The sequence below is a fragment of the Ptychodera flava genome, chromosome 1 (genome assembly GCF_041260155.1).
Source record: "Ptychodera flava strain L36383 chromosome 1, AS_Pfla_20210202, whole genome shotgun sequence".
NCBI lineage: Eukaryota > Metazoa > Hemichordata > Enteropneusta > Ptychoderidae > Ptychodera > Ptychodera flava.
The window spans coordinates 41952370-41978996 of NC_091928.1; the positions used below are offsets into that span (position 1 = coordinate 41952370).

The 26627-nt window shown below is 37.5% G+C and overlaps 2 protein-coding genes across 2 annotated transcripts in view; both read left to right on the forward strand.

The window, feature by feature from the left end:
* LOC139137925 (nucleobindin-2-like) overlaps positions 1–26627 on the forward strand; it is a 608701-nt gene that overhangs the window by 239239 nt on the left and 342835 nt on the right. The window lies entirely within an intron of this gene.
* On the forward strand, positions 2334–12711 carry LOC139137604 (uncharacterized). Its single transcript, XM_070705799.1, has 6 exons — positions 2334–4597; positions 6741–7199; positions 7317–7390; positions 8412–8490; positions 9198–9842; positions 10377–12711. The coding sequence occupies exons 1-6, from the start codon at positions 2476–2478 to the stop codon at positions 11192–11194; spliced, it is 4197 nt and encodes a 1398-aa protein (XP_070561900.1). The 5' UTR covers positions 2334–2475; the 3' UTR covers positions 11195–12711.

Consider the following 26627-nt stretch of genomic DNA (forward strand, 5'->3'; position numbering starts at 1 on the left):
GATAATTTCATTCAGTCAGGAAATACTTAATTTTGTATACATGTCTACAGTAGCTTCAGGGACATTGGCCCTATGTTTATTTCTCTCGCCAGCAACAAAATGGCGTCTTATATACATACAAAATAAATGTGAATGCTGGTGCGGCGTGTCCCAATCCCGGATCCCAATCCATGAATCAGAGTAGCATTTGTGCAGCTTCACAGCCCCCTGACTAAACAGGTACTGCAGTTATTTTTGTAAATTACGTTTTTATACAGATTATAAAACATAAAGAATGAGCACCGCCTATAAATTTTGCAATTTTTATCACATTGTGTCTCGTCCGTGGTTGAAGTCCTACCAAATATTCCGTTATGTACTTTATCCATTCATTAAACCCGGTAAACCAGCTACTGTGGTCATGGACAGTAATTTTATTTGAATATTGTATTATAATAAATGTTTTTGATTGTGGAAATATCCTCATTTCGCTTCTTCGTTATGTATCAATTTCGTTTATAATCAAAAGTCCGGATTTATGGAACTTAGTTGTCTCTCCTTGTTCTGCTGCAACCATGTGTTCACGATTTTTGAAAAAAGTATTTTTGTTTCGGAAGTTAAGACATGCGGGTTTCTCATGTGCCGTCTCAGCATACATAGTATTGCTTGTGGCAACTATTATGCATCTTACCCACTTTTGCAGTCTTAGCAGTAGTAATCTTGCTATAACTGCTACCTCTTTCCACCTTACCACAGGAGTTCTACTTTCTTGTGACATGGTCACTGCAAGCAATGTACCGTATGTGTTCCTTTCCAAACTCCCAGTCTGTTACTCTCTCGGCTTCGGTTCTAATACAAGGTCGCCAAGATCGTTGTTAGCTCTCCCGAATTGAGCTTCCTTTAAAAAAGACGCTCATGGTGCCATATTATAGATTCCTACTATTGTCTATTTTGAGTGTGTTTCAGTGCATACAGTATATTGATACTTTTTTCACAGTCTTACAGCAATTTTAACTGTGAAGGTGTCGAGCCCTTCTATATTATCTGCCCAGACTAGAGGCCAATCCAGGGCACTTCTCACACACTCATTTTCAATAACAATAGAGAATCCACCCAACATTCTTCATTTACACCTTCAAGTAAAATCACAGTGGGTGGAAGGACGGTGGTTAAAGTGCAAGATGCAGGGTGAGTTACGCTAAACTCATGGATTTCACCATTATCGTCCAAAAGAACCAGGACAAAGGACGATGCTTTTAAGTCATCAATTATGAAGGTTGTGCTAATGTTTGGATAACATGCTAGAGAAAGTAAAGTATAACCGACAATAGTTTGCACAGCAACAACCTGCAGTATGCACGAGTTTGCCATGGGTGGCAACTTTGAAATATTCCGCAATATCAACTACTGAGAAGAGAATTCGTCTTAAAACTATATGCAAGGGAAATGCAAATACGGTGGTTTCTGTCGGATTGGAACTCACAACGCACGGCACCCAGTCACTTAGCAGAGAAGTCACAGACAAAACCCTTCAGCCAAATCCCCAATCTCAAATAAGATTGGTTCAATAACCGAACTAAGTTGTTATTTTTCTGACTGCGACCCCTCCACCCGCTGTACGCTCGTACGCTCGCTATTACACATCACACAAACTTTATCGAAGCGAAGCAATGAATACATCAGAAAATCAAACTACTAGCTGCCAATGATGCCAATGAACTATACAACACTGAAAAGCTCAGAATGCCTTGTCCATCAGCACTTCAAAACACCGTATATATTCTCGGTACCTGATTCAGTTTACACTACAAAATGGAACTGCAAAATATTGTTGCATAAACAGAAATAGTAATGACGATGTTGTGATATGCATGGCGTGCATTATTGAATGCCAGAAAAGGCAAGGAGGAAAACCACAAAACGATGGAAACATACACTCATACAGTACATCAGATATGAAGATAGAACAAATCCCAAGCAAAGCAAACAAAGCTCAAGAAATTATTTAAAATGCGTCCAAGGTCAATGCTTGCTCTACATAGTCCAGTTAGCCTGGCCAAAAATTACAAAGTGTATGGTTATAGCAACTGATACAAGAACCATAGACTATTGACTGTATTCATTCCTTGTATTTGACTACTTTTGGTTTCCAAAAGTATGGGCCTTTCCTCATAGTCATAGCTGGAGTTCAACAAATGCACGTGTATGCACGTGCGTGCATACATAGAGATATGTAGATACATACATACATGCATACATACATACATACATACATACATACATACATACATACATACATGCAATGCACTGATTGAATTTGTGTGTATGTATGCAATGTATCAATGCAATGTAAATGCGACTTGGCTGAGTCTCAGATAGCCTTAACACTGTTAATAGCAACTGACCTTAAAGTTCAAGGTATTGATGTAGAGTCACATTCGGCAGTTTACCGTAATTCACCGATTTTATTAATTATATTAAGGATTGACATGCACCATGGCAATACCACTTGGATCCTCAGCACTAGTTGTACTGACATCATGGGATGTGAAGGCTCATGGTACAACTCGCCAACCCACACGTTCTATAATCAAATATCTAAAAAAGAAGACACTGCAGTCTTATAAACTTACCAGGTTGTACTGTACTCTTCTAAATGATCAAATAAGTGAGGAACAACAGAAAGATGCAGAGACACATGGTGTAACTTTGATTCCAGCAAAAAGGAACCAGTGGTTAGAAGCACACGAAGACCCGCCAGGAGTGAACTGGCTTGTCAACCATGCAATATATTATCCTCAATTGAAGAGCTTACAAAACATTCAACATGTAGTTGGGTTTTCCACAGCAACAAAGAACGCTGCTGCTGCAATAAAGCAAAACCTTTTCAATAATGCTCTGCTTCATCAGGAGACTATACCTGCTCTACCTGTTGAAGTGTTAATGGTACTGAAAACCTGGGAGACGAAAGTGGAGAGTGTTACAGCTAAACCAACTCGCACTCATATGAAAGAATTCATTGAAGCATTGGAGATACACGAAGATCCAGAAATCTACTGTACTCTCCTTGATGTTGAAGTTACTGAAGAACAGATAAATGATGCAGAAAGTGTTGGGGTCACTCTGATCCCAGCAACAAGAAATAAATGGTTAGATAAAAAACCTGACCTTCCAGGAGAAAACTGGCTTATATACCATGACATCTACTACCCACAACTAAAGCAGTTACAGAATGTCCAACATGTGGTCGGATATGCTTCCGGGGGAAAAAATGTTGCAGGTGCAATTCACGACGGGCTTTTCCCTGAAGCTTGCCTCCATCAGCTGGATCTGCCCGAACCACCACCCGGAGCATTATTTGTTAATGATAAATGGGATCTAAATGATTGTGGCTTGACAGGATTTCACAGAACACTAATTCAAGATTTCTGTGCAAGAAAAAGGATAGATGACAAAATGGCTATTAAAATATATTCCACAGTTGCAGACGTAACAATTAGCGATCAACAGAGGGTAGATGCTGAAAATTGTGGCGTTACCTTAATCCCAGCTGTGAGGAAGGAAAGAGCTGAACCAGAGACAGATCGGCCTAGGTTGGACTGGTTGTTTTATCATGAAATCTACTTTCCTGATCTTTGCAAATTAGAAAACATCAAGCATGTTATTGGCTATGCTCCAAAATCTGCTTTAGCTGCTGCTGATATCAAAGAGAGTGTCTTCAGTGATGCAGAGCTAGTTTTGATTAACCACGCCTATGAAGATCGCAACTGCTTGTGGGAGGTTGGCAAGAAGAAATTAAGTGAGAAGATGCTTGAGATGGCCGGAGAAGCTGATGTCATATTCTCAATTGGTCCAAAAATGCATCAACATTTTGTAAATGAATATCGGGCAACTTTTGCTGGAAGGGAACTTTCCACCATTCCACATGAAGAGCTGTTTCCAATGCCACGGAGAAGTTTTTTTGATAAAGATCCGGTTTTACAGGATGACATAAGTAGCCATCACATATTGACATATGGACAAATTGAGACAAAAGAAGCACTAAAAAGATGTGTGACACTGGCAACCTCTCTCAGCTCAACTGCGAACAAAATTCAAGGTGTTCATCCCAGCCAACCCACATGGAAAATTCAAGGAGTGTCCAGTCGACCAGATAAAACAGAAATTAAACATCTTAAACATAAAATGAAAACTTGTAAAATAGAGGCAACATTTGACCCCAGCTACACAGCAAAGGCTTTGCAAACATCTCTGCATCAGTCACACCTCTGTTTACCTGCATCCTGCTACAGGGAATATGGCTTTTGTGGCTTAGAAGCGATGGCAACTGGAATACCAACTTGTGCGTTTGATGATTCAGAGCTTGGACGCCTGGTAAGCAAGCACCTTCCCATGCATGCAGATAGCTGCGTTGCAAGAAATGGTCATGAAGGTCTTTCAGACAAAATCATAAGTGTGATTAAAGACACCAAACTTGCTTTCAGAAAAGCCAAAGAATTAAAGAAAGCTATCAGGGAGAATAAAGATGTCGAGAAGAGTTATGCCAAATTTGCTTCCCTTCTGACACCAAAGAAAAGAAAAAGTGCTGATGGCAAGAATGGAAGCGCCAGCATAAACGGTATTGTATATGACATTTATTATGCGTTACGCTAAAGCTTCTCAAATTTAGAGGCTATCTATCTATCTGTCTGTCTGTCTTATATATATATATATATATATATATATATATATATATATATATATATATATATATATATATATATATATATATATATATTAAACAATAAAAATTACTCCAAGTACAAAGTAATGATATCTGCTACTTAAGTTTAATGCATCTTGTAATCATCAGAAAGAAAGAGTGAAAGTATTCTTAGATCAACACTCTTATATATGTATGATCGGGACGTACCATTCTATTTGTAGGTGGTGTTAAATTTTCATAAATAATATTATTTTTGGTGGCGACATTTTGAAACCAACTCCAAGCGTTTGTGTAACAGCGTAGATTTGTCAGCATTGATAATGTGTAGTTTTTCGGATATACAAAGATAACATCACTTGCTTATGTTAGAGACAACATCATTGATAATGTGATAGCATTGATAATGTGTAGTTTTTCTGATATACAAAGATTAAATCGCTTGCTTATATTAGAGAATGATATCTGTTAAGTAACAGATATCATTCCTGTGTACTTGAAGTAATTTTAATTATTTATAACGCTTTGCATTAGCATCGAGCACTGCATTTTCACACGAGGACATCTGTATGCTTCGAGATATATATATATATATATATATATATATATATATATATATGTGTGTGTGTGTGTGTGTGTGTGTGTGTGTGTGTGTGTGTAAGGGTTGCTGGAGAATTGATTTTACAATTTCACCTCTACAACGTTGTTTCGTGAGGTGGTGGAATTTTCTGGAGCGTACATGTCAGAATGATGTAATGTAGTTTCTGTATCTTGTCTTGAAGTCGTTCTCTGTTAGCCCAATGTACGCATTTTGACAAACGCATTTTGAAACCATATCGCAACAACAATACCACCGAGACCAACAACAGCAAGACATGCAACTGCCGACAAACACATGCCCTTCAAGCCTCCATCGTCTACCAAGCCACAGTTACACGCTCAGACAACAACACCTCCGAAACGTACATTGGGCTAACAGAGAACAACTTCAAGACAAGATACAGAAACCACATTACATCATTCTGACATGTACGCTCCAGAAACTCCACCGAACTCAGTAAACACATTTGGACGCTAAAGGACAACAATATCACGCACACTATCTCATGGAAGGTCCTAGCCAAAGCCAAGCCATATGACAGTTCTAACAAGCGGTGCAACCTTTGTTTAACAGAATAAAATTTATTATCATCCGCCATGCAGAATTTTCCACGCTCAATAAAAGAAATGAATTTGTGTCATCATGCCGTTACAGAAAAAATACATTGTAATGCAACAACTAGTAACTCCCAAATACATCCACCGAAGTAAATCAGTCCTCTCCTTAAAGATGAATAATCATAGCAACAGTAATATATTGTTATGCAACAACTGTCAATCTCAACCAAAATTCCACCACCTGCGGAACCAGCGATGTTTAGCCCATGTAGCTTCACTCCAGTCTAGTCTCCTGATGAGTGAGTCTCGTGACTCACGAAACAACGTTGTAGAGATGAAATTGTAAAATCAATTCTCCAGCAACCCTTATATATCTCACTCTACTTTTGTATTGAGCACTTTGTATCTGACAAGTCGAACCGCATACTTCGTATGTATATATATATATATATATATATATATATATATATATATATATATATATATATATATATATATATATATATATATATATATATAAGCTTATTTATACTACAAAGCTCTTTATAGGAAACAGTGCTTATTATCCATCGGGACTTTACCCGGATTCTCATCATATGACATATATAGCAGTGCAGAGATTAACAGACGAATGATGAAACTGATTTTATATTTCAACCATTCTGTTGCCTTGAGTCATTCATTTGATGAAACTCTAAGTAATGGTCATAATCTAACCAATATTATAGATTACCAATATACATAATGCACCTGACTGGATTTTAAAGAGAATATCTCGTTGAAACCGTTTAGTTGTTCTACTGTACTACCCTACTACGAATTGTTTTAAGTTATAAGCAAGCTTTAATGTAATTGACTGTCTCAGTAAAAGTATCACTCTCTCATATGCCATCATGTGCAGGTCGTGAGTGTGATACAACAATGCCCGTTCACGTTGAGCTTGATGATAGTGAGTATCAGCAGCAATTACAGAACAACACAGACGATGCAAGGCAGCACGATTTGGAGACTGTTTGGTCCAGCTGCAGACGATCTTTGAAGAAAAGAGCTGGTGAAGCTATAAACAACCGGGACACTGCCCAGAAAGTTAGAAGAACATGTGTTGACGAATTCGGTGATGGAGTTGAAACAACTGGGATGGGCACAGAGTCATTGCAAGTCTCTGTGGCTGTTCCCAGGCTATTAAATCTCTATAGACTGCGGGGGAGTTGCCAATCCAGAAGACTTAGTAGATCATTGGACCCAATACTGATAACAGATGAAATGAGAGAGAACGCTGCCAGTGTTGGATTACCTCTTAAGTTGATAGCTACTTATGACCAAGCCCGGTTTGATGAGCTTGAACTGTTTTTCATAAACAGTAAGTCTAATTTTGGTGTTTAATATAACAAGTTATGCAGACATGACTTTTCCAATGATATTATCATATCTGCGTCATCCGTATATTGTCAACCGCCTTGTTATCTGTGTTTTGCAGGAGATGGCGGGGGAGTCCAGCCAGCTAATATAAGAGAAGATGACATACAAGAAGAGGAATGGGGAGAAGCGCAGGTAATGATTTAATGCTTGCTTTTGTCACTGTTTTTAGCTGTAGTGGGGCGCCCCGTTTATGATTTGCCTGTTCCTTCACTCCTGCAAATGTCATTATTGGGCCTGCAAATTATAGTCTATGCAAATTATCTTCAATATTATGTTAGGGAGCAATATGGGCCACAATGTAAGACGTATTGCGAAGCCATATCTCATAGGAAAACACATCCACGATCGTATTCGAAAACTGTTAATGTTGAAACTTCAAATAAATTTAGTTCAATAAATGTGTTCCCTAAATGAATCTTACTTTAAAAACGGTATTGTAAGACAAACATGTAGACTTGTCAAGGCGAGAAGTTAGTAAGCACGAGAAGATAATTTACATGTACTTGTATTCAGACCAAAAATTGTACTGACTCCAGAAAATGAAAACGCATGGAGTGTTACTTCTTTTCCATGGACACAGAAGCAATATAGGCTTTTTGTTTGGGTTGAATTTTTTTTAAATCAAGGGAACCCCTCTATGCTATGTGAAAAAAGTAGGACCCTCTTATAGCTTTCTAGTGTCAGATGACACCCAGGATTTTAATTTGCCAGAGCACCCATGGCCATACTGACTGACCACTCTCTTACAATGGTCTAAAAAGAGGTCGAAAGATCACCACACATTATATAGGATTCATAATGTCATAGGGATTTCAAAGAACGATTACCAGCTAACTCCACTCAAGGGAATAGGTGAAACATCAAATGATTAATTTCCATGATTTCAATGATCATGTCTTCTGCTGTTGTCCTTCTGACGTGGATTCGGTTAAGCTGACAAATCATTAAAGTTAGATTTGCCTTTAAAGATATCTCCTGATTTCATTCTCATCACTCATTTTAAGTGTTCTGTTCTTATTTCGGAGACAAGCAGTATAATGTCATATCTTAAATAAAGCACAGTTGAATAGCAAAGAACTTTCACAGCGCAAAATAAATGACAACATATTTGCTTAAAATCTGATGTTCCATTGTTGAATTTTTGTACCTTAAGCTTGAAAACATAGATCTGACTTCGCCAGAAGCACCGGGAATACATGATGCGGAGAGTGGAAAGGCAGATGTATCACTGAGTAAGTATAAAATGTTTTCAGCACTTTATAACTTTACCGAACTATATAGTGTCATGTTTGCCAACTTCATTTAACCAACACAAGCAAAACACGATATTGTTTATGATGTGAAATGTATTTAAATATTACCATAAGAATGTGTGTTGAATTCGCTGTTATTACAGTGAGCCTAGATACTTCATGATAATTATGACAAAGATGGTTTATAATGAACACAAAGAGCGTGAGTATCTCCATTCAGACACTGTCATCTTATAAAATTCATCCCCTGATTAAAATCTGTCAAAAACGTTAGTGGATGAAATGATACAAAATAAAATGAGACCTAGTAGACAAATTGGTGTGGATTTCGGTAGCTCTAATTGAGTTGTGTCAGGGATGGAATGTGGTTGTACATCTACTAAGCTACTTTCATGGTTACATCGATGCACTATTTACGCTCCACTATTTCCTCAGGCAGCAATTGCTGAAAACATTTTGCTCAGTAAATTTATTGTGTGACTTTCTTACGAAAAAGTAGCTTGTTTCTAAACCACTCAAATGAATCAGTTCACTACAAATTACAGCCCACTGTTGCAAAATACGCCACAATGCTTCAAATGTGAACTCTACCTGGTAATATGGTGAAAAGTGAGCTTGCTATCAATGATCACTTGGTCAATCATTAATTTTGATGTAATTTACGAAAGAACTTTTTTTTACTGCAGAGTCGGAAGATCGACTGATCAGACATGGGTATCCAATTTTGTCCTTAAAAGAAGAGACCCATTCTATCGGTCTTCAAGCTAGAAGTTTACTTCCTTATGGAACTGGTCCCAAAGAGTTGAAAGGTTGTAAAATCTGCAGATATTACCTAGAATTAGCTGAGACTAAATCACAAGCCTTACAAAGACAAGTATTAGGACTTGAGCAAGATTTAGCCACAGAAGTTAAAGAGGTGTCCAAAGTTCACGCAGAGTTATTAGAAAAGGGTAAAAAGGATTCAGCTGAAATGTTTAAGCTGCAGACAGAGAAGAAATTTTTGGAAAATAAACTAACAGATATACAGCAGGAAAAGCTTGTCTTAGAAAAGCGATACAACGAGCAGCTTCTTGAAGTTCAAAACGCTGAAAAAGTAGCTGCCACCAAGCTTACAGAAATTCGCTCTCTGAAGGAGAAGTTAGAAACATTTGATCCTAATAACGTCGAACGAAAAATTAAGGAGCTTCAATCTATGCTTGAGCAAAAAGATAAAGCCATGAATGAATTTCAGACAAAATTCTCAAAACTGTCTGATGATCTGTCTGGTCAAGAGTTGCAGAAACTGATTGCAGAAATTCTCAACATTGGAAAAGGTTCTACAGCCAAGGAAGGTGAGACCTCAAAAGTTTACTGTTTATTCATTTTCTTAGGTAGACTTACAGGAACATTCATAAACTGATCAAACTCAAAGGAAAGATGGAAAAATAAAAAAAAACAGAAATCCAAGCAGCCGTCCGTAATCACAGTCTTTTTGGCTTGAAGTGTTTACCTACCTCAGAACCTTCCTCAAAAGATGATCTTAAAATATTGGACAAACGAGAAACAAGCTGTACAAAATTGTTCGCTTTTTGACCAAAATCGTTTATCAGGCAACATGCCTAAAAATGAAACAACTACTCCTGGCACCTTGTGCAGTCACAAAGTGATAATGATTTTTATGTGTCAGCGCCACTAATAGGAGATCTTTATCTGTCGTTGGTAATGCAATCAGGAGTTAAGGCATGCAAGTTACATGTAACTTGGCCAAATTGTATCAATCAATATATATAGCCCTGCTTTCATTAGATATTGCATTAGCTAATAACCATTGTCATCGCATTTCTCTTTCACGTATCTCTTACCCTGTTTTTATTTTGACGTATCAGATATTTGGTCATCAAGGACGCTGAATGGTCAAAGTGGAGATCCAGGACAGATGTTCAAGGATGTAAGAGGTTTAACATTCCACAATGATAAACTTGTTGTATGTGACTGGGGTAACAACACTGTAGAGGTACTGAATCGGAACTACACACGTGAGAAGGTGATAGGAAGCTTTAGTGGTCAGTTTGCCAAGCCATTCAAGCCAATGTCTATAGCCATATCTCAGGACAGTTTCTACTTTGTCCTTGATGATAACAATTTGCAAATTGTTGTCATTGACCAAGATATTAAAATTGTTGGTACAATTCCTCTCCCTAGAAGCAGCAAACCCTGTTGTATTGCTCTTGTGAAGAGATTTGTCTTGGTTACAGATGACAAAAGTCACTGTGTTCTAAAGTACGACAGGAATGGCCAGTATCTTGCAAAGGTCGGTGGCAAAGGTAATGGCCAAAGACAGTTCTATAACCCCTTCTCTGTTGCTGTGAACAGTAGGGAAGTCATCATGGTGTCTGGGTGCAGGAGTCACTGCATCAAGTGTTTTGATCTTGAGTTCAATTACCTATATGCATATGGTCAACGTGGCCGAGAAGACGGTCAGTTGTGGTATGCAAACAGCATTGCCATTGATGGTGATGACAATGTGTATGTTTGTGATGGTGGCAATGCTAGGGTTGTAAAGTGGAAGAGCGATGGAGAGTGGATCTGTAATCTGTTCCAAGGTGAGGTGAGATACCCTGAGTACATGGCAGTGACCGCTACCGGTGATAGAATTGCTGTAAGAGGACATCCCACCAATGAAATCAGAGTATTTTCTAAATAGATAACTCCATCAAGATGGTAACACATCAAAACAGCATGTTTGTTGAAATTTTGCCAACAAACATTAAAATTAATTCAGAAGCATTAATGTTGGTATTTTAATCGTTGGTCAAGACTGGCAAGGAATGAATATCACCTATGCTATTGGTTATTTAACTAACATTTTGAGCTGGTATATTTCATAGAATTTTATCGAAAGGTTTCATGTGTAGCATCCAGTAAAATTTATGAGCAAATAGAAATATGATTATTTTTGACAGTTGCCACCCTAAAGCAAATTTGATGTATGGTGTTTGTCAACAAATAATATGTCGATTTATGCCAATTACAGTTCAGCTAACATGACAGTAAATCAGATTTCCAAAGAATGTAGTGTGGCAAAATTATTGTCTATGTTTAATTATGAATATCCGAAAATGAAGTTGCTTTGTCAATGTTCCTTTTTATTATTCTGAAAAGATAGGTTCTGCAATTTACAGCTCCTTACCCCTTTAGTAAATGGTGAACTTACAATTTTGTGTGCAAAATAATTTGAAGACAAAATCTGAATACACCATTGAAGTTGTAATTTACAGTTACCATTTCCTTTAAAACAGGACGCAAATATAATATACATACCATTTAGATCCTTACTCGCAGGGCTTTCACACATGACAATGTCTCCTGTAGCAGGTCTACGCTGCCACTACACAAATTGTTTTATGAAGTAGAGTTATGGTAAGATGAGCTGGGACCACAAACTCTCTTACTTTTATATACAGGTAATCTTCATCTCCCACCTTTATCTTTCTATATTTGTGAAGCATGGAATTCAGATCACATTTATACGTCTTACTGGTTTTAGTTGTACTATAACTGTTTTTTTAAAGTAGCAATACCTGTGACCCTGATTTTAAAAAATTCGATGAAATTTACTTTAACTGTACACTTTCATGTATCATAGTTTAATCTTTCTAAATTCAGCAAAGAAAAGTTTTGTAAATAAGACAAACAAGTTGTTTAGATAAGACAATCAATATTGGAGCGATTCATATTGGTTCTCAGATAACCTACTCAAAGCAGAGTTGTGCTGCTATGTTGACAGACACTGATTAAATAACATAGTAGGGAACCCTCACATACTACGGTATATAGAGGAAATCCAAATTGACGAGTACCAGTCAATTGTTTGACAGTGCAGCGGCACATTATCACTTTGACTGCAGTGTAATTGCATGGGGCTGTTTGCAAAGGCATAGTTTTACTTGTACGTATGTGATGTAGTCAACAAAGCTATAATTTGCATCAGTTATCCCCATTTTTGTTTTTCTGTATCACTAAATTGCACGTGCCTGTTTGCAAAGTTTTAGTTATAAATGTGTGATGTAGTCAACGAAGCTTTAATTTGCATCAATTACCCCTAATTTTCGTTTTTCTGTATCACTTTGACTGTAATTTAATTGTCTGTGGCCTTGTGCAAAGTTGTAGTTATAATATGTGATATATTTAAAAATTAAAGCATATTGTATGTCAATGTAATTACCTCTCATTTTTGTTTTCTGTCGTAGTTCTTGTACTTACCATGTTAGAACTTGTATCATTGCTGTACTTTATTTACTGCATGAATGTTTTGCTGTTTTATGAGTTTACTGTGCTTTTTCTGGTATTGTCTGTGTGGCTTTTACACCCTTTTACTCTATTGTCCTGTGATTTGCATGCCTGTCAATTATTTGTCCTTATGGATTATCATTATGGCTATGACAAAGGTTTTGTTATCGCTGTGTCAACTCCGTTTCATGCCGGGTTGCCCACAAAATGAAACATCTTTCACGTTACAATTCCACGGAGCTAACGAAAAAAATTAAACCATTTAATTGTCCTAAATCAATTTGCATTTGTTGAAATTATCCCTTCAATTGAAGTTTATCTATTACAACTTAACCATGACAGACCAATGTTAGATCTACTTTACATTAATGCTTTTAAAAAATAAGAAGCGATAACATGTGGTCCCATTTTGATCAGAGTCAATGTAGATGTGATCTGCATCTACATTAAGCACATTCAGTCGCATATCTTTTTAGTATTTTTAACAGCACAAAGAGTTTTGCTATATGAGGCAAGTTTTCAGTATCTCGTCTGGACGTGTTGTGTAGTCAAGCTGAAGAGAAAGGGAACCATCCAATGATACTGCACATCAAATTTAGAACACATTAGCAGGTGATCGCTGGAAAGTAATTAAATTTGTTACATATTTTAGAAAGAGTGGTTCTTCCTATGCAATGGCAATGTATCATAGCGAATTATCATTTCTAAAACTCTAGCTCCTATTATTGTTACAGGGATGCCATGAGCAGTGTGATAACGTTTAGCTAGTGATTTGACAAACTTACTATACATTCATTTTTCTCAAATTCACTGTTGTTGAGCTCATTTGTATATTTATTAACTAAAGCATTCCTTGAACAAAATGTAACATATACATCCAATGATACATCTTCATGCTAATTACTTGGATTATATTCAGCGATTCTCGAGCTATTTAAGAGGATGTATATACATACAGAAGGCAGACTCTGGATGAGTCCATAAGTTCCCATTATTGTTCATACATGTACGGAATTGGAACTACGCAGTGTTCTGCAAACATTAATCTTAAATCTGTCTGTAAAATTATTATTGTATCAGAATGCTGATACAATAATATCAGCTTCTGATACTATGAAGTTAGGATGCTGACTCTTAAAATTCAACAGCAGGCTAGGGTGGAGAACATTTTATGTTAACATTTGCCATCACCGGTAATTTCATTAATGCGAGTTACTTCTTGAGAGTGAGTAGTCTCGTTTACCAGTAGCATCTGATGGGAGCTCTGCAGAGATGACGGTCGGTCCAGAAAAATCAAGTGTCGATGACCAAGACCCTCTACTAGGTGCACTGTGCCTCTACAAGTAGTAGATAGTCCTAGGATATGCCTTTATCGAAATACGGGTCAATCAATTGGTTGTGAATAAGGTAAGGCTTTATTCACAAATATGGAGCAGGGGTGAGGAGGGTGCTGGAGGAATTACGATTGAAATTTTAATTTTTTGACTATCCTGCCTAAATACCCTTAAACAATTTAAAACCACTCTCTATATGGTCAAGCATTTGCAAGTTCCACCCAACTATCATATGACCAGATATTTATTAGGGGTGTACGCGCAGAAAAATATATAAACGCATTGCGCAGTTCTGTGATCAGATGTTAGGCACTACATATTCATTAGCTCACGTGTTCACACGCATGAGCTTATATCGCAGCGATGTCTGTCTCTCTGTCCATCTGTGTGTCTGTCTCTCTGTCTGTCTCTCTGTGCGCCCGATATCTCAAAAGCAGCTCATCAGATTGTTATGTAGGTCATTTCCCCCACACTCATCATGACCTGAGTTCAATTAGTCTAGAACATTCTCAAGGTCACTGCCCTTGATGACCTCACAACCTTGGATTCAATTAGTCATGTTTGGAATGTTCTGGAAAGTTGATTAGTTGTGTAAGGGAGATAATTTTAGAACAGTAATTAGCATGTCAATAAAAGTTCTAGATTGTTCTTATATGCCTTTATAAAAGGGACGTGCACAGCTTCCAGTCAGACTTTTGGGATCGTGTCTCTTGTGTGTTACTATAAACTCCAGCAGTAGTCATTCTCAAGACTTTTCAAGACCTTCACTGTCAACGCTGGATTTATACTGTGGACTTTGTGCAGCTTCAAGCCTGCAACCAAAGGACTGTTCATTCATCCGACTGACTGTTACAACTCTGAGACTGGAGCTTTGCCGTCCCAGCTGAGATAAGTAGTCTGTACACTTTTAAAGCTTGTACTCTGTCCCTAACTTAGCAATTAGTTTTTTTTCGTAATAAATTTTGTTTAAACGGAAACTGCTGAGTTCACCCTTTTGTTCGTTTTTCTCTGCACGTAACAAAATTGGGGGCTCGTCCGGGATACGAATATTTTGAGCCGTTTGACAACATTTTGACAGCCTTTTCAAAACTACTGTATACTGTGAACTCAGCGAAATTCAATCATGGCGGAATTTAAACAGACGAATTTATGGATGACCTTGATCAGGACACATTTAATTCCCTCAGAAAAGACAACCTCATAGCACTGGCAAATTTCCTTAAAGTAGATGTCAAAAGATCTATGCGCAAGCGAGAAATACAGTTCAAGATTGCAAAACATTTAGTTAATTCAGGCCATTTTGAGGAGTCTGCCTTAAAAGATTATGAACCTGAGTCTTCCTTTGAACTCAGAAAATTAGAGTTAGAAATACAGGCAGATTTGGCACGTGAAAAGTTAGCAATGGAAGAAAGACAGAAAGAAAAAGAATTACAAATGAAAGAAAAAGAATTACAAATGGAAAAGAGAGACAGGCATTAGAAAAGGAAAAAATACAAATGCAGTTAGAAAGGAAGAAAGACAGAAAGAAAAAGAATTGCGATTAGAAGAACAGCGATTGCAGGTAGAATAAAACGTTTATAGCTTGGACAGTCAGGAAAATTCTTCCCTTCAGACAAGTTTGACATCACTAAGCATTTCAGGTTAGTTCCCCCTTTCCAAGAAAAGGATGTTGATAAATATTTCCTCCATTTTGAGAAAATTGCTCAGAGCCTGAATTGGCCTAAGGAGTCCTGGTCTATGCTTTTGCAGAGTGCTTTGGTGGGTAAAGCCAGAGAAATTTACATTCAGTTGTCAGTAGAGCAGGCTTCAGATTATGATTCTGTGAAGGAATTAATTCTCAAGGGCTATGAGTTGGTGCCTGAAGCTTACCGTCAGAAATTAGGGATTGTGAGAAGGTGAAGGATCAAACTTATGTTGAATTTGCTCGAACAAAAGAACAACTGTTTGATCGTTGGTGCTCTTCTGAAAAGGTCAGTCAGAATTATGACAAATTACGACAGCTTGTTTTGATTGAAGAATTTAAGAGGTGCATTCGGAGTGACATCAAGACGTTTATCAATGAACAAAAGCAGATACATTGGAGGTTGCTGCACGTTTGGCCGATGATTATTCATTGACCCACAAATCTTCATTTTCAGCAAACCATCCCAGTCCTTTTCATACAGAAACAATGCAGGTAAATTTAACTCCTCCTTTTCATCCAAGAATTTTTCAAAGGAGAGTAGGAAATCAAATGACAACAGTTCACAAAGTTCAAGTAACACTCCCACATCATCAGATCCCAAGTCTCAATCTCCTTCTGACAAACAGTTCGGTACACTTTCTTGTAATTATTGCAAGAAAGACGGCCATTTAATGTCAGAGTGTTTCAAATTGAAAAGAAAAACGTGAAGGTCAAAGTAGTCAAAGTGGATCTAAGCCCACCGGCTTTATTTCTTCATCAACTCATTAGAGTCTAATAATGTGTGTAACACATTTTCTGAGGTTAAACCCCTCTTATCCCCAATTAATGAGGTCAAGGTCAATTCTTCTCAAGATAGCATTATGGGTATTTTCGAACCATTTATTCATGATGGTTTTTATATCACTTTCTAGTGATTTTCTTCCGCTACCCCTGTCAAAATTTTAAGAGATACCGGGGCTTCCCAGTCTCTTTTGTTGGCAGATACCCTGCCGTTTTCTGAAAAGTCATTTTCAGGTTCTAAAGTTCTTATTAAGGGGGTAGATTGCAATGACTACATTCCTGTTCCTCTCCATAATGTCTATTTGTCTTCGGACTTTGTTTCTGGACCTGTGGCTTTAGGTATTAGGCCTTTTTTGCCTTTCGAAGGGATTCACCTTCTTCTTGGAAACGACCTTGCTGGGGACAAGGTCATCACTAATCCACTTGTGACTGATAATCCTAGTTTAGATCAGGATCCAGAGCCAATTGAACAAGAGATACCCGATTTATTTCCTTCATGTGCCATTACTCGAGCCATGTCCAAGAAAAACTTCCGAGAATCAAAATACTCTCAAAAATAATGTCACAGATGTTGACTTAAATGACACCTTTCTCAGTCAGGTGTTTGACACGGATCATTCCGTTATCCCTCGTGGATTTGCAAACTTCCAGTAAAATCTGCTGACCAAAGTCAGACATTTTCTAGATCAAATCTCATTGCAGAACAACACAAAGACCCAGATATTTTGTCTTTGTTTGACAGGGTAGATGATGAAGGTAAAACTTCAGATAGCTCTGTTTCCTATTATACAAAATCTGGTATTCTCATGCGTAAATGGAGACCTCCAGATGTTTTGGTTGATGACGATTGGGCTATAAAACATCAAATTGTGGTTCCAAAGCCCTACCATGCTGAAATATTGCGCCTGGCCCATGAAACCCCCTGGGCTGGTCACTTAGGAGTCAGGAAAACTTATCATAAAATTCTCAGTCACTTTTATTGGCCTAATCTCAGGCAGGATGTAGCACATTTCTGTAAACTTGTCACACATGTCAAATGGTAGGAAAGCCAAATCAGACCATTCCAAAGGCCCCTTTACAGCCAATTCCTGCATTTCAAGAACCATTTAGTAGGATACTAATAGACTGTGTTGGGCCCCTACCAAAAACAAGATCAGGAAATGAGTACATGCTGACAATAATGTGTACATCAACTCGGTTCCCAGAAGCCATACCACTGAGAAAACATAAAGACAAAGACTATAGTGAGAGCTTTAGTCAAATTTTTCACTTTATTTGGCCTCCCTAAATGTGTCCAGTCCGATCAAGGCTCCAACTTTATGTCTGGAATTTTCAACAAGTAATGGATCAGCTAGGCATTAAAACAGTATAGGTCATCCGCCTATCATCCAGAAAGTCAAGGTGCTCTTGAGCGATTTCATCAAACTTTGAAAAACATGATTAGGACCTACTGTTTTGACACAGAGAAGCAGTGGGATGAAGGAATTCATTTTCTGCTCTTTGCTGTTAGAGAGTCAATTCAAGAGTCTCTTGGTTTTAGCCCATTTGAGCTTGTATTTGGACATACAGTCCGTGGCCCACTTAAGCTCGTTAAAGAGAAATTCCTATCAGACGATGATGATTGTCTGAATATTTTGCAATATGTGTCAGATTTTCGTACAAAACTCTCTAAAGCATGTGAATTAGCCAGAGAAAATCTTGAGTCATCTCAGCAGTCAATGAAAACCAAATATGATAAAAGCACCTCAAAACGGAAGTTTGAACCGTCAATGAAAACCAAATATGATAAAAGCACCTCAAAACGGAAGTTTGAACCGGGTCAAAAGGTTCTTGTTCTACTTCCGATTCCTGGCAAACCACTCCATGCTCGTTACTTTGGGCCATATCTAATTGATAAGAAATTGAGTGATTTAAATTACATCATAATAACACCTGACAGGCGAAAACAAAAACAGCTATGTCACATAAATATGCTTAAGCCATATTTGGATAGGGATAATCCTACTATAACTCAGCCTGTCAGTACCGTCAGTTCTGGCCATTATGAAGATAGTGATACTGAAACTGACTTGAGTGAAAATACTCTAAACTCAAAGCTGGGCTCGGTCAAGCTTCAGAACTCAGAAATCCTGGAGAAGCTGGAGTCTACAAAGTTGGCACACCTCCAGCCAGAACAACAACAACAGGTGAAAGAACTGCTCCACGAATATAAACACCTGTTTCAAGATGTTCCAACGAGGACAAACGTCATCTATCACGACGTTGATGTTGGGGACAGTAAGCCTGTAAAACAACATCCATACAGACTGAATCCAACAAAAGCAAAATATCTCCAGGAAGAAGTCAAATACCTGCTGGACAATGACTTTATTGAACCCAGTAAAAGTAACTGGAGTTCGCCGTGCATACTTGTTCCCAAATCAGATCACAGTTATCGTATGTGCACGGACTTTAGGAAGGTCAACACTTTAACAAAGACAGACACTTTCCCAATCCCGAGGATTGATGACTGCATCGACCGAGTGGGAAAAGCCAAGTATGTGACGAAATTTGACCTACTGAAGGGATTTTGGCAAGTCCCTCTGACGGATCGTGCTCGTGAAATATCCGCCTTTGTTACACCAGACGGATTGTTCCAGTACAGGTGATGCCATTCGGAATGAAGAACTCTCCGGCAACGTTCCAACGGATGATCAACGAACGTCATATCCGGGCTAGACGGGGTGCAGCCTACGTTGACGATGTCGTCCTGTATAGTGACACCTGGGAGGAACACATCAAGCTCATGCGGAAGTTCTTTGAGAGACTGAGCAAAGCAATGTTGACTGTCAACCTTGCCAAATCTGAGTTTGGTTGGGCAAGGGTAACTTACCTCGGACATACTGTAGGACAGGGTGAGGTAAAACCTGTTGATGCCAAAATCAGTGCCATTTCAAGTTTTCCCATACCAAACTGCAAACGACAACTGATGCGCTTTCTCGGTATGGCTGGTTACTACAGAAAATTCTGTCCAAATTTCTCCACAATTACTGAGCCTTTGACTAACTTACTTAAAAAGAAAGTAAAGTTTGTTTGGTCAGAGCAATGCCAACACTTAAAGCCATACTGCAAAGTGCTCCAGTGTTGTCTGCACCAGATTTCACTTTGCTATTCAAATTAGCTGTAGATGCTAGTGATACGGCTGCTGGTGCTGTTTTATTGCAAGAGGATAGTCTTGGTATAGATCATCCTGTTTGCTATTTTTCACGCAAATTTAACAAATCCCAGAGAAACTACTCTACAATTGAAAAAGAGTGTTTATCTTTGATATTAGCTTTACAGCATTTTGAAGTTTATGTTACTTCTTCAAATCAGCCAATAGTGGTTTATATTGATCACAACCCTCTTGTTTTTCTGCAGAAATTCAAAGGCAAAAATCAGAGATTGCTAAGATGGAGTTTAATGTTACAGGAGTTTAATCTTGACATTAGACATATCAAAGGCAGAGACAATTTAATTGCAGACTGTCTCTCTCGTATTTAGAACTTATTGTTGTTCACACTTTTAAGATTACATTTGTAAAAGAAAGATTTTTCATTGAAAAATTTTCTTTTTGAAGAGGGGGTGTGTTATGTAGGTCATTTCCCCCACACTCATCATGACTGAGTTCAATTAGTCTAGAACATTCTCAAGGTCACTGCCCTTGATGACCTCACAACCTTGGATTCAATTAGTCATGTTTGGAATGTTCTGGAAAGTTGATTAGTTGTGTAAGGGAGATAATTTTAGAACAGTAATTAGCATGTCAATAAAAGTTCTAGATTGTTCTTATATGCCTTTATAAAAGGGACGTGCACAGCTTCCAGTCAGACTTTTGGGATCGTGTCTCTTGTGTGTTACTATAAACTCCAGCAGTAGTCATTCTCAAGACTTTTCAAGACCTTCACTGTCAACGCTGGATTTATACTGTGGACTTTGTGTAGCTTCAAGCCTGCAAACCAAAGGACTGTTCATTCATCCGACTGACTGTTACAACTCTGAGACTGGAGCTTTGCCGTCCCAGCTGAGATAAGTAGTCTGTACACTTTTAAAGCTTGTACTCTGTCCCTAACTTAGCAATTAGTTTTGTTTTCGTAATAAATTTTGTTTAAACGGAAACTGCTGAGTTCACCCTTTTGTTCGTTTTCTCTGCACGTAACAAGATCAGAATCAAATCTGGTACACAGATTATTTTAGAGAGTGGCAAGATGGCAAGGACTGGTTAGTTTTTGGTGGATATGGCTTGTATATATCATGCTCATTTACATGTTCAATATTTTTAGAAAAAAAACCCAGACATACAGTGAGAACGGCGGCGCAGAATCGGATGAGATCTTCTACAAATGTTGATCACACTAGGATTTATCCGCCAAGAAAAACTAAAAGGTGTGAAAAAGTTAATTGCTAATTTGCATACATGATGACCTTTGCGAATTAGGGATAAATCAGAATTGACTCAATCAAAATTGATGAAACTTGGTATGTTATTTATACTATGATTTAAGGCCGCATTATAAAAATGTCGACGGGGCTGGAGGAATTCAGAGGGGGAATCGAAAATTTTGGGGGTTGTCGGGGGGGGGGACTTGAAAGTTTTGCTCTGCCTATAGGGTGGATCTGAAAATATTTTGACTCCCAACATTTTGATGTCGTCCAATGGTTCTAATGTCAGTAATAATTTAACAAAATCTTAAACAGTTTTGTCGCATTTTATGTCTTTAATCTCGAAAAATCTAAAAATGTATGAATGTATGAGAGCCATTAAATTTTCTTTAGAACAACAAGTTGGCCTTGTAATGGGGTAGGAGCTGCAACTGTTTAGAATTGTTACAATATTTCTATGCAATGTATTAAACACAGTTTCTTGGTGTCACTCTACAGCATGCTGAAACACACAATATTCAGTTTGTCAACAAATTATTGATAATTGAGTTTAAAGTAAAGTTATTTGTCAATGATACAAATTCATGGTACATGTAGGCTGTTTTCTGCAAGCTGAATACTGGACAGCTTAACAATAGGGAGTAGAACAAGAACGCAATTGTATAAACTGAACAAAAATATTGTCTAAACACAAAATTATTACAATTACTGCTCTGCTACTGCATACTGGCAGTGACAGTGCTCTCTCTGACTCTGATGTAGTTTAAGAAGAGTTTCGGTCATAGGACACTCAATTGACAGTGAAACATACATGTACTTGTACACAAGATCCAGCCAGAGAGCAACACAGACAAGACTAGGGGACTAACAGGTACCATGGATATTTGAATTCTGGCATATGAGAACTCTCAAACATTAGAGAAAACGATGGGGTCAACGAGCTTGATATAAATGTACGATGAAAAGTCACAGTTTTCTCAAATCACTTAAAATCAATATATAAAACCATTCATTTCAAGTTCATGTAGTGAATGCAATTTTCACATCTCATCGTCCAATAACACAAAAGTAAAACTTTGAACATTAAAGACTCTAATTTAAGTGAAAAAAATGTATGCTAAAGGGAATCATTTATTTTTTATTAAATTTGCCATTATTACACCAAAAATTTCTGACGTTAAAACACTAATTTGATGGAATATTTTAACCTCCCAGTATTGTCAATTTTTTAAAATAGGTCACTGTGCTCATTTTTACACAATTTGATAAAACGTAGCCAGGAATACACAATTTTCATACTCTCTCATGCTTGTCATTTTGTTTGCTTTTTAGCTGGTGCCATTGACCTGACCAGAGTTGGATAAACTCGAGTCGGCCGAGACTGATAAATTTAAAAAATGAATAAAATCAAGCGATAAGAGGTAGTGTTGAACATCTGCGTACAGAACTACACAATACACGTGTATTTTAACGCTGCGTGCATTCCTAATGAATATGCGGCTATATAGTAATTTGGGGAGACTTGAAAAATTGTTAAGGGTAGAGGGACTTGACAATTTTTGAGGGTATTGAGGGGGGTCTGAAAAAAAAATTAGATTTCAATCGCGATTCCTCCACCCCCCCCCCACCATTTTCTTTGAATGCAGCCTAACACTACTTTAAGTTGGTACCAATTTGAATATTTTAATGTACTTCCCTAATCAGTGTCATCTATCTTGATTGACTTGACACAAGTTGACGAAACTTGCTATGTACATGAAAGAAACTATGATACAACATGATTGAAAGTTATTAAGCATTTTTACGTCAGCCAGTTCATAATTTGCATATTTAATGAATTTTCCTAATTAGAGATACATATCTGAATGGACTCAATCAAAATTGACGAAACTTGATATGTATATTGATGATACTATGACTTATCTTACTGAAAGTCATGTATTTTTCTTCTGCAAATGTATAATTTGCATATTAAATGCACTTTCCGAATTTGGGTAATATGTCATATGCTATGCACATTGATGATACTAAGCTAAAAACAATATTGAAAGTCAAAGATTAGTATTTTCGCTTCAGCTAATCACTAATTTGAACATTGAAAAAACTTTCCCAATTAGGGATATATATCTGGATTGGCATGATGAAAGTTGACGAAACTTGCTGTGATTATTTGAGATACACTGATATAACAATCATGAAAGTTGTTTTAGCAGTTTTAGATTTACTGATTAATAATTTGCTTATAAATAAAATTTCCTTATTAGCGATATATATCTGGACTGACAAGACCAAAGTTGATAAAACTTGCAATGAACATGAATGATACTAAGTTAAAAGCTTATTGGAAGTCATTTAGTATTTTTACTATAGCTAATTACGAATTTGCATATTAACAAAGTTTATAATTAGGGATGTATATCTAGATTGAGGGATCAAAATCGTTGAAACTTGCTCTATATATGAAATTAACTATAATGACCAAAAAGGCGGTTTAGACTTTTTAGAACATCTAATTACTAATTTGCATATCCGACAAACTTTCCTAATAAGAAATATACATATTGATAGACTTCATCAAACTTGACAAATTGTTCTATATACATAAAAGATACTACGATATAACAATAGTGAAGTCATTTGGCATTTTTTTTAGCTAATCACTAATTTGCATTTTTAATGAATTTTCCTAAATAGGGATGTATATCTGGATTGACATTTTTATGTATATTATAGTTACATGTAGTTACATACAATAGTTACAGTGATATAAAATCACCAAAACTAATTTTTGATTGCGTAAAACATCTTACTACTAATTTGCATATTTCACGAATTACACTTGCTTTATAAAATGGTGATACAATGACAGCATTCAAAGAAATTTAATAGTTTTATTTCAGCTAATTACATATTTATATACTTAATGACCTTTGGAATTAATCTGTGGTGAATATTGTTCATTGAGTTGATCATAACACTTTCATAAAGTTGCAAACAAGTGACGAAAATTTAAATTCACAGACAACTGAAATATGTACTGAATCACATGAGCATTTTCAGTTTATATCTGGTTACACAGGCATACATATTCTGTAGTGTTTATAGAAATATCGTCGAGAGTTTGTAGGACCATTAATCCTAGGACAAAAATTTAAACTGATTAATAATAAAGTACATTTGTAGTGCGCCTAATCTCTTAACAGAGCTCTAGGCGCAATAGTGACAATACAATATAACAGAGGAAATGTTGAACCACCGGGACTGGAGACTACGTAAACGAAAAAGGTTAAACTACTGTTTAAAGAGAAAAGTCTTGAGGGAACGGCGGAAGGAAAGGGTAGAGTTGGAGTGGCGAAGGTCAGAAGGAAGTTTGTTCCATAATGCAGGGCCAATGTAAGAGAAAGATCTCTCGCCAAAAGTCTTTGTGGAAACTCTTGGAATACTGAGAAGTCGAGAATCTGAGGAAGAGCGGAGTTGTCTTTTTGGAGTGTATTGATGTAGAAGTTCAGAGAGATATTGCGGTCCTGTGCCCGCAAGTGAATTAAGCAAGTAGATACAACTTTGTAGTGGATACGAGAACTAATAGGCAGCCAGTGTAATTTTTGCAAAAGGGGTTGAACATGATCATACTTTTTAGCATTACAGACGAGACGAGCGGCAGCATTTTGCACTCTTTGCAACTTGTCTATAAGCTGTTTAGGGCAACCAGAAAGGAGACAATTGCAATAATCTAAACGAGACAGAACAAGTGCAGAGACCAACGTTTGAGTAGCCTGTACGGAGAGAAAGTGACGAATAGAGCTAATTTGTCTAATTTGAATGTATGCAGCTTTGCAAATATTCTGCACATGTTCACACATATTCATGTTAGAGTCGAGTGTGACTCCTAAGTTTTTGACACTGGGGGAGAAAATTATATCAAAATCGCAAAGAATTATGGATGAAGGGAGAGATGATTTGGCAGCTTGTCTGGGTGAAGATATAAGTATTGCCTCTGTTTTACTGTCATTCAACTGGAGTTTATTCGATGTCATCCACTGCTTGATGGCAGTGATACAACTTTGCACAGATTCAACAGTTGATTTTATTTGATCGATTGTGGTTTCCTTGTATAATTGATTGTCATCGGCAAAGGCGTGGTGATTTAATGAGTATTTTCTGACGAGGCTAAAAGAGGGTCAGTGTACAAAACAAATAGGACAGGTCCAAGAACTGAGCCTTGCGGGACACCAAAAGAGATAGATGATGTTGTTGATCGTATGCCATTGATAGTTACAGTTTGAGTTCTGCCTGAGAGGTAAGATTGAAACCAGGATAGAGCAGTTCCGGAGATGCCAAAAGTATGTTCAAGACGGTGGAGGAGGATGCCATGATCGACAGTATCGAATGCAGCTGATAGATCTAAGAGAGTGAGAATGGTAATTTTGCCAGAATCCAAGGAGGTCAGAATGTCATTGACTATTTTCAATAGAGCAGTTTCAGTACTGTGGTGTGGTTTGTATGCAGACTGGAGAGGATTCAAAAGGTTGCGGGAAGTAAGATGAACACTTAATTGTGATAGAATAATTCTTTCAAGTATTTTAGACAAGAAAGAAAGGTTTGAGACAGGTCGGTAGTTTTTTAGTTGATTTGGGTCAAGAGATTGTTTCTTCAGCAGTGGTTTAACAAGAGCAGTTTTGAAACTAGTAGGGAATGTGCCCGATGCAAGGGAACGATTTATAACCCGTGTGATGTATGGTAACACGGTGTCTAAGCATTTTATCAACAAATCGGTTGGCATTGCGTCTAGATCGCATGTCTTTGCAGTGGAACTTAAAATGACATTCTTTACAATATCATCGTTTACAAGATTAAAGTTACTGAGAGGCATACCTCGAAAGCAACTTTCTGAGCTCAAAGGCTGGGAGATATTTTGACAATCAAGACTGGCTCTGATTGTCTCAACTTTTTCTTGAAAAAAGTCCAGAAAACGCTGTGGAAGTTCTACTGCAGGGAATATTGTTGGTGTAGGGGAGGCTTTTTTAGACCCAAGTAATTTATGTGTGATACCAAACAGTTGCTTCGATGTACGACTCTCACTAACCTTATTACAGAAATAAGTGGTTTTTGCTGAGTGAACAAGTTTTGTGACAGTTCTTTTCGTATGGTTATATATTTGTTTGTGGATTGTAAGTCCAGTTTTCAGCCACTGTCTCTCTGCTCGCCGACGCTCTTTTTTTGCTGCCTTGAATTTGTCACGCACAGCATTAAACCAACAGGCATTCCTTCGTGTAGAAACTTTACGTCTTGTTGCTGGCGCATGCTTGTCCAAAGCAGATTGGAGACAGAAGTGAAGAGTTTGTGCTGTAGGTTCTTTAATGCTAGCAAGGCTGTGGTGAAGATCTTCCTTCAAGGCGGTAAGGTTTATGTCGCGAATGTTACGTGCTGTCACGAATACATCTGATGGGCGTGGTATTGCGACATTCAGGTGACAGATGATGGAGAGATGGTCAGTTGCAATAGCGCTGGAAACATCAGTGGACAGAACTAAGTTATTGTCTGATCTGTGTATCAACCAGTCGAGAATATGACCTTTGTCATGGGTGGGTTCAGAGACAGTTTGATTTAGGCTGAATATAGAAAGAAGATTCATCATTTTTGAAGTAGTC